The sequence below is a fragment of the Pollachius pollachius genome (assembly GCF_949987615.1).
Source record: "Pollachius pollachius genome assembly, chromosome: 10".
Taxonomy (NCBI): Eukaryota; Metazoa; Chordata; class Actinopteri; order Gadiformes; family Gadidae; genus Pollachius; species Pollachius pollachius.
In genome coordinates, this window is record NC_136943.1 from 9,529,224 (window position 1) to 9,539,203 (window position 9,980).

The window sequence follows — 9,980 nt, forward strand, 5'->3', positions numbered from 1 at the left end:
AAGCTGAGCCAACTCAACCCTAAAAGCCCATTCAATTAAAAATAATTAAATTTAACATCGAATCTATATCTAATCTATAATGGTATACGTTAACAGTAGGCCTTATTAAGTATGAACGTGTACTTCCATAATTAAATGTGTAGCGTCTGTATATCGCTGTGAAGTGTACGAGCGTCCTCTGGTGGTGAACTTGCGGCAGTGCCCGTATTATCCTGCACTTTTGGCCTTTGCTCAATATTCTGTTTGTTGACCTAAGTACACAAATGGTTTGGTGAGGCCAACCTGTAGCTTGTAAACTCGGGAAACAGCCTGGTTCATTCCCTATCGCATACTTAAAAAGGGTTGCATTTGGAGTGCGTCTCCAATATTGTAATTTGGTGCCGGATCTCGATGTGTGAATGTGATCGCCTTGGCAGACCACAGCATGGCTCCGGTTGGAATACTTCTTTCGCTGCTATGCAGTTTGTTGCTGTTAAATGACATCGCATCTGCAGGTATATGTATTTTTAATGTTGTCCCCCTAACTAGGGTGGTCGTGGGCTAATAGATACTTAACATGTGAAATGCTTTTTCTTGTCAAAATGAATCATTATATATAGACCCTCTTCCACACCATCAATAATGTAGTGCCTGCTGTGTTATTTTGATCGTTTACTTGACTGCTTCGACGGTTGTAGTTCAGTGGATGGACATAACTCGAGTAGGCCTAATGCTTTTTTGCTCGAGAAAAAAATAATATTAACTCACATTTAAATACAAATACATAAAATACCCCCGCCTCCCATGTAGGCTACAAAGAGCTAACAAAAATGATCATATTTAATATAAATATCTAATTTCTATAGAAAAGTTGTATTAGCCTACATCGCTTATTTAAGTGTAGAAAAAAATGCTGTCGGATGGAATTATACAGAATATGATATAACAATAAGATGACTATAGCCAATGACTCTATGACATGATATGGTTTATAAATCTGTATGCCCAATACGACTTGAACCAGCCCCGACTCCCCAGGCTCCGGGCCCAGGCCTGGTGTTCCTGTCGGGCAGGGCCGCCGACAGTGTACTTCGGAGGCAGCGACGCCACAACTCGGGGATATTCGAGGAGTTCATGCAAGGAGACCTGGAGAGGGAGTGTGTGGAGGAGCGATGTGACCTGGAGGAGGCCAGGGAGGTGTTTGAGGACAACCAGAAGACGGTACGTTCTTCGTGTGAGTTACGTGTTCGTTAAAGGTATCATGGCATGACAATTACACTTTTGGAGTGTCATATTAATGTTTTCTAACATTAATACAAGTTCCCCTAGCCTGCCGATGGCCCCCCAGTTGCTAGAAATGGCGTTAGGTGTAAAACGAGCACTAGCTATCCTGCTCTGCCTTTGAAAAAACAAAGCTCAGTCACGCTGATTCGGAATTTTCCCCCGTATTTCGTCATACGGGGACATGTTACCTCCCTTTGCCCAATGAGCTACAACCATACGAGCACCGTGTGTGCGTGCGTGCGTGCGTGCGTGCGTGCGTGCGTGCGTGCGTGCGTGCGTGTGTGTGTGTGTGTGTGAATACACACAATGTAACGCAAGTGTTGTACACTTCTTTGTTATTTGGAACACGTCGGGCTTTCTGGTATTTCCACAACGAGACTCGTAGTTGAGAAGGAATTGGGGGGAAAGGAACTTTGGCTTTGACTCCCTGAAGTACATGAACCGCAACACGGAGGAGAAAGGGATTGTTGCCCGCGATTGTCTCCCGCCGGAACCACCGCCGCAGGGCACCACCGCCGCAGAGCACCACCACCCCCTTAGAGCACCACCACCGCCGCGGGGCACCGCCGTCGCGGCCCGCAGCCGAGGCACCACCGCCTCGTTGCTGCCCGCTGCCGAAGCAGTGGTGCCGCAGCAGCGGGCAGCGGGGCTCCCGCGGGAGACAATCGCAGGGCAACAATCCCTTTCTCCTCCATGTCGCGCTTCAGTCTACTTCAGATTGATGTAGACGTGGAAGAACCAGAGACGTCGGAGAACCCGACGCAGTCGTTTGAGATTCATAATATCGTCTGGAAGCGCACACAGCTTTTGGCTGTGATAATATATATTATAGGATATAGATATAGATATCTATGTATAATATATTATTTAGATATAGAGCTCCAGGACTCCCGCCGGAGCACCCGGAGGGTTTTACAATATTTACAGAACACGGCCAAAAGCTGTGTGAGCCTCGCCATTGCGAGACATACACTGTAAACACGAGCGCATGGTACCGTGGCCGCAAGCTGCTCAGGGCCACACCCCCACCCTCCACACGTTTGTGGAAAGCTCATTGTGGGACTGGCTCGTAGTGGCTGTAATTCTGCACCAAGGCTGAATTTCTTGAACATCTACAAGTACTGTATTAGGGGCCAACTAAAAGCTATATAAAAGCATTCATAGAGTAGCATGCCATGGGACCTGTAAAATGATGTGGGTCATTGGTTAAGGTGTATAGCTTTTAAGACTTTGATTACCCAACTTAACCCAAAGATAATATTATTCCTTACTCATCTACTATCTACGAGAAAATTATTTGACATAATTTTTGCTTCCCAGTTGTCTTGTGCTACCATTATGTGTTATCCATGTTGCTCCTAACCATTCCTTGCTGGGTGGATCCCTCTCTCGCTGGCCTTTGATGAAGGGCAATACAAATGTAATGATTTGACGATGCAGTGTTTACTCTTTACTCTTCTATGTTTCAGATGGAGTTTTGGACTGGGTATATAGGTAGGAAATGTGTTTAATCATTTACCAGCTAAACAATGACACAATGAGTGTTTTACTATACAGTTTCTGGAATATTTGTTATTAAGTTAATAAATTGTATTGACGCAATGTGTCGGCTGTGTGTGTGTGTGTGTGCGTGCGTGCGTGTACCTCAGACGGTGACCAGTGCAGCCCGGAACCGTGTCAGAACCAGGGTGTGTGTAAAGACCTCCTCGGCTCCTTCACCTGTACCTGCCCCCTTGACTTCACCGGCAGCCGTTGTGAGATCGCTCAATATTAGCTCAATATTCAAAAATTCTAAAACCAAACAAAAGAGTCATTCGGCTGATGTTTTATTCCTGGTACTGGCTGGCTTTGATGTAACAGACAATAAAAAGATGAACTACCATCGGTCATCTGTTTGCCTTCTTTGTACTATTACAGGACTGCTGTTTTCCTTCTATTGTTTGTTTGCACTATTACACACCAGCATCAATTAGCATACAGAGGCAAGCTACAAATGGTATATTTCCTACTAAGGTTATGGTATCCATCAATTAGCCAACATGAATGGAAGACAGAGAGGTATGAGAGAGGGATAGACAGGGAGTGAATTGGGTATTCTAAAATGTGAGTAATTATAATGTTTTGCTCTATCTACACAGCCCATTGGAAATATTATCAAATAATTCAAACTACTGAGACGTGTTTTTGTATGCGCGGGTTCAAATAGGAAAAAAAAGGCATAGGCTACTAAAGATTAGGTTATACCTGGGCCTTGAAGAAATAACAGGTAAAGCTGTAAGAGAAACAACTGGTTTAATCTTTAACCCTTGGTTAGGGCTGTTTATCATTATTGAGCAAATGATTTGGTTTGATTTCTTTGTTATATTTATAGTCTCGCCAGAGGGACATGATTGAAACTATCCGATAGTGAGTAGGCAGTGTTAATTACTCAAGCGTGAATTATTTAGCCATGTAATGATTTAACGAAATATTAAATGTCTCCGATCAATGTTTACCTCCACTTGAGCAGCCCCGGGACTCCCACGGGGGCGGAAAGAGGCTCAGGTTCTTTGTTAGGCCAAACCACACAAGAGACACCGGAATTGAACCATGGACGGTTGCCTTTTAAAAGGCCCGGAAGAGCAAGCGCGAACATCGCTTCAGCCTTGACCACTGCATTAGTTTGGATATTGAATTATTCCATGTCGATGAGCGCCTCAACAACCCACTGAGGAAAAGTGAGATGGAAACAACCCAGGATTAAATGCAGGACGTTTCAATCTGATCAAATGGGAGTTGGTAGCATGGTTCATTATGATGCATTGTCGATTGCAAGCTGAGCCAACTCAACCCTAAAAGCCCATTCAATTAAAAATAATTAAATATAACATCGAATCTATATCTAATCTATAATGGTATACGTTAACAGTAGGCCTTATTAAGTATGAACGTGTACTTCCATAATTAAATGTGTAGCGTCTGTATATCGCTGTGAAGTGTACGAGCGTCCTCTGGTGGTGAACTTGCGGCAGTGCCCGTATTATCCTGCACTTTTGGCCTTTGCTCAATATTCTGTTTGTTGACCTAAGTGCACAAATGGTTTGGTGAGGCCAACCTGTAGCTTGTAAACTCGGGAAACAGCCTGGTTCATTCCCTATCGCATACTTAAAAAGGGTTGCATTTGGAGTGCGTCTCCAATATTGTAATTTGGTGCCGGATCTCGATGTGTGAATGTGATCGCCTTGGCAGACCACAGCATGGCTCCGGTTGGAATACTTCTTTCGCTGCTATGCAGTTTGTTGCTGTTAAATGACATCGCATCTGCAGGTATATGTATTTTTAATGTTGTCCCCCTAACTAGGGTGGTCGTGGGCTAATAGATACTTAACATGTGAAATGCTTTTTCTTGTCAAAATGAATCATTATATATAGACCCTCTTCCACACCATCAATAATGTAGTGCCTGCTGTGTTATTTTGATCGTTTACTTGACTGCTTCGACGGTTGTAGTTCAGTGGATGGACATAACTCGAGTAGGCCTAATGCTTTTTTGCTCGAGAAAAAAATAATATTAACTCACATTTAAATACAAATACATAAAATACCCCCGCCTCCCATGTAGGCTACAAAGAGCTAACAAAAATGATCATATTTAATATAAATATCTAATTTCTATAGAAAAGTTGTATTAGCCTACATCGCTTATTTAAGTGTAGAAAAAAATGCTGTCGGATGGAATTATACAGAATATGATATAACAATAAGATGACTATAGCCAATGACTGTATGACATGATATGGTTTATAAATCTGTATGCCCAATACGACTTGAACCAGCCCCGACTCCCCAGGCTCCGGGCCCAGGCCTGGTGTTCCTGTCGGGCAGGGCCGCCGACAGTGTACTTCGGAGGCAGCGACGCCACAACTCGGGGATATTCGAGGAGTTCATGCAAGGAGACCTGGAGAGGGAGTGTGTGGAGGAGCGATGTGACCTGGAGGAGGCCAGGGAGGTGTTTGAGGACGACCAGAAGACGGTACGTTCTTCGTGTGAGTTACGTGTTCGTTAAAGGTATCATGGCATGACAATTACACTTTTGGAGTGTCATATTAATGTTTTCTAACATTAATACGAGTTCCCCGAGCCTGCCGATGGCCCCCCAGTTGCTAGAAATGGCGTTAGGTGTAAAACGAGCACTAGCTATCCTGCTCTGCCTTTGAAAAAACAAAGCTCAGTCACGCTGATTCGGAATTTTCCCCCGTATTTCGTCATACGGGGACATGTTACCTCCCTTTGCCCAATGAGCTACAACCATACGAGCACCGTGTGTGCGTGCGTGCGTGCGTGCGTGCGTGCGTGTGTGTGTGTGTGAATACACACAATGTAACGCAAGTGTTGTACACTTCTTTGTTATTTGGAACACGTCGGGTTTTCTGGTATTTCCACAACGAGACTCGTAGTTGAGAAGGAATTGCGGGGAAAGGAACTTTGGCTTTGACTCCCTGAAGTACATGAACCGCAACACGGAGGAGAAAGGGATTGTTGCCCGCGATTGTCTCCCGCCGGAACCACCGCCGCAGGGCACCACCGCCGCAGAGCACCACCACCCCCTTAGAGCACCACCACCGCCGCGGGGCACCGCCGTCGCGGCCCGCAGCCGAGGCACCACCGCCTCGTTGCTGCCCGCTGCCGAAGCAGTGGTGCCGCAGCAGCGGGCAGCGGGGCTCCCGCGGGAGACAATCGCAGGGCAACAATCCCTTTCTCCTCCATGTCGCGCTTCAGTCTACTTCAGATTGATGTAGACGTGGAAGAACCAGAGACGTCGGAGAACCCGACGCAGTCGTTTGAGATTCATAATATCGTCTGGAAGCGCACACAGCTTTTGGCTGTGATAATATATATTATAGGATATAGATATAGATATCTATGTATAATATATTATTTAGATATAGAGCTCCAGGACTCCCGCCGGAGCACCCGGAGGGTTTTACAATATTTACAGAACACGGCCAAAAGCTGTGTGAGCCTCGCCATTGCGAGACATACATTGTAAACACGAGCGCATGGTACCGTGGCCGCAAGCTGCTCAGGGCCACACCCCCACCCTCCACACGTTTGTGGAAAGCTCATTGTGGGACTGGCTCGTAGTGGCTGTAATTCTGCACCAAGGCTGAATTTCTTGAACATCTAAGTACTGTATTAGGGGCCAACTAAAAGCTATATAAAAGCATTCATAGAGTAGCATGCCATGGGACCTGTAAAATGATGTGGGTCATTGGTTAAGGTGTATAGCTTTTAAGACTTTGATTACCCAACTTAACCCAAAGATAATATTATTCCTTACTCATCTACTATCTACGAGAAAATTATTTGACATAATTTTTGCTTCCCAGTTGTCTTGTGCTACCATTATGTGTTATCCATGTTGCTCCTAACCATTCCTTGCTGGGTGGATCCCTCTCTCGCTGGCCTTTGATGAAGGGCAATACAAATGTAATGATTTGACGATGCAGTGTTTACTCTTTACTCTTCTATGTTTCAGATGGAGTTTTGGACTGGGTATATAGGTAGGAAATGTGTTTAATCATTTACCAGCTAAACAATGACACAATGAGTGTTTTACTATACAGTTTCTGGAATATTTGTTATTAAGTTAATAAATTGTATTGACGCAATGTGTCGGCTGTGTGTGTGTGTGTGTGCGTGCGTGTACCTCAGACGGTGACCAGTGCAGCCCGGAACCGTGTCAGAACCAGGGTGTGTGTAAAGACCTCCTCGGCTCCTTCACCTGTACCTGCCCCCTTGACTTCACCGGCAGCCGTTGTGAGATCGGTGAGATACATGTGACCCGATTGAAAGGATGGCCCAGACATACTTTGATGACCGATTGCGTCAAAGCTAGAGATGAGTCATTCACCCAACAGGCCTACAATGATGTTGATCTGTTGGATGTGGGGACTTTAACATGACTCATCGGTCAAGTTCAACCACCTTATTCCCTCCATACAGTTCACCAAACCAAAAAGGGACTTATATATATATATATATAAGTCTATATATATATATATATATATATATATATATATATATATATATATATATATATATATATATATAAATAATTATTTTAGAATATAACTGACCTACCCTGCCTTATCTTGACCTGTTGGACTGATAATAAAATAGAACACCACTTGTTTGGGGTGGGCGTATGTCACTATTGGACTATAACCAAAAGGGTTTGCTTGTCTGTTTGGTTCTCAGCCACACGCAAAAGGTGTGATGTAAACAACGGCGACTGCTGGCACTTCTGTGAGTCAGTGGGAGACGCTGGCACCAGATGCTCCTGCGCCGATGGATTCAAGCTCTCTGAGGACGGACTGGACTGTTTACCAGAAGGTATCACATCTAGCGGACTCAATCCACCACCAAAGGACGCCCGTTGATTTTCCTATCGCATGTCTTTAGGGGGCAGCAGGATAGTCTAGCGGTGATGGTGTTTGACTCCCGGCCAAAAGGGCCTGTCTTAGAACCCGAACGTCCGCAGTCTAATTGCCGACACCCTTGAGCAAGGTGCCCAACACCAGCGACCGACACCAGCGCCTGAACGACATGTATCTGAAAAAAAAAAAAAATCCCCGCTTCCCAGGCGACTTCCCCTGCGGCCGGGACGTGTTGACGGTGATCAGCGACATGTCGAGGCGGTCTCTCTCGCAGCTGAACGCCACCCTGACGCAGAGCCATACTACAACCAACACCACCACCAACACCACAGGCAGCAGTACTCCCCCCGTCACAACCTCTGCAGCGCCGTCCTCGTCCGTGGAGCCCCCCTGGGCCGAGAGCGGCCCCCTGCTGACCCGCTCGAGGAGGGGGCCTGGGGCGTTCTGGGTGGACGTGGAGGAGCACGAGGACAACAAGCGCATCGTCGGCGGGCTGGACGTCAGCCCCGGGGAGATCCCGTGGCAGGTAGGAGGGGGAAGGGACTCCACTGTGGCTCAGGATAGTCCAACCCTGATCCCCACCGTCTACCGTCTGTCCCTTCGTAAGATAACCCAACCCTGCGTTGCTTGTTAATGGGAATGTCTGGAAAACCAAACACCTGGATGAATCAATTTGGATAAATAAGTCGTGTGTGCTATATTGTAGAATGTTACGCAATGTAAGACTACCAAAACATGAAAACTATACAAAGTCACTTTGTATGAGCAACACGTTCCTGCAGAGAGCCTTTACCATGTTTTACCTTTGACTTATGACCTATTCCTCCCGCTCCTTTGCCCAGGTGGGGTTGATCAACCGTCCCAGCGGTCTGCTGTATTGCGGGGGCTCCATCCTCAGCGAGGTGTGGGTCCTCACCGCCGCCCACTGCCTGGTGGAGGGAGGCCAGGACTTCTTTGTCAGGGCAGGTACTGCTGGGAGAGAACCATGGACCAACGTGTTGTAGACAGTGTCATTTACATTTACGGCATTTAGCAGATGCTTTTATCCAACGCGACTTAAAATAAGTACATTTGTCATAAGAAAGTGAAACAATATGTCGCTGTTGGTACAATGAGGACATTCATAGGACCAATTGCAAGGCACCAACACTCGCTAGGTTTACCCATTCCCCGTATTCGATAGCTATGATAACATGCTACATAACTAAGTACTATAACAAAATATGACATAATGTAATAATGTGAATAACAGTGTAAATATACATAACTGGATCAACCGGGCCTCATTCCCCCCGTACAGGGGAGCACAACATTTACATCCAGGAGGCCAGTGAGCAGGACCTGGAGGTGCGGGATGAGTACTTCCACCCCCGCTACAACGCCACCGTCAGCCTGTACAACCACGACATCGCCCTGCTGCGCCTGCAGAGCTCCATCCGCTTCTCCCCCATGGTGGTCCCCATCTGCCTGGGGCCCAAGGCCTTCACGGAGGCCCTGGTGAAGGAGGGCTCCCCCGGCACAGTCAGCGGCTGGGGCCGGCTGCGCTTCCAGGGGGCCACGTCCTCCACCCTGAAGAAGGTGGAGCTGCCCTTCACCGAGCGGGCCGAGTGCAAGGACAGCAGCTCGTCCAGGATCACGCGCTACATGTTCTGCGCCGGCTACGAGGACGAGGCCAAGGACTCCTGCCAGGGCGACAGCGGCGGCCCCCACACCAACCGCTACTACGACACCTGGTTCCTGACGGGCATCGTGAGCTGGGGCGAGGAGTGCGCCAAGAAGGGGAAGTACGGCGTGTACACGCGCGTGTCCCACTATTACCGCTGGATACGCAGGGTCATGAAGTCCCGCACCCGCATGCTGGACCTGGGGCCGGACGAAACGGACGAGCCGGACCCCTGACCGAAGCCACCCCCCTGGGTGAGTTAGGTAGGAGGCGATAAGACTGCAGAGGAAACCCATAGAAACATCTCTCGCTTAATGCAGTTGGGCAATTAGTTTAAACATTCAAAAGTTGTTACTTTTTATTTTTATTTTGGGAGACATACACAGCAGTTGTCAATCGTTAATAAAGGGTTTGCTTACTATCCATTTTGTTGATGTAATTGGTGATTGATTTTAGAAGATACTGTAGAAATGCATGACCGGGTTAGAAACACCCTATAGAAATTGCAAGTTGAATTCACAAAAAGTGCCATTTAAAAGTGTCAAATTTACCACACATTTTCCCATTCTGTCTATCCAGTATGTGTTGATTATTTTAGTCATCCTGGATGTATAATAGGTTTCATACAAAATGTA

General features: G+C 46.7%; 1 protein-coding gene across 1 annotated transcript; it reads left to right on the forward strand.

Annotated features, from left to right (window-relative positions):
- Nucleotides 1-424: 424 nt before the first annotated feature.
- Nucleotides 425-9,581, forward strand: f9a (coagulation factor IXa; the record flags this gene model as incomplete). The annotated part of the gene is made up of 11 exons (XM_079744899.1): nucleotides 425-433; nucleotides 1,018-1,200; nucleotides 1,769-1,888; nucleotides 4,473-4,569; nucleotides 5,079-5,275; nucleotides 6,782-6,806; nucleotides 6,958-7,071; nucleotides 7,504-7,638; nucleotides 7,889-8,208; nucleotides 8,525-8,648; nucleotides 8,983-9,581. 11 exons carry the CDS (start codon nucleotides 425-427, stop codon nucleotides 9,579-9,581), a joined length of 1,923 nt encoding a protein of 640 aa, XP_079601025.1.
- Nucleotides 9,582-9,980: the final 399 nt, after the last annotated feature.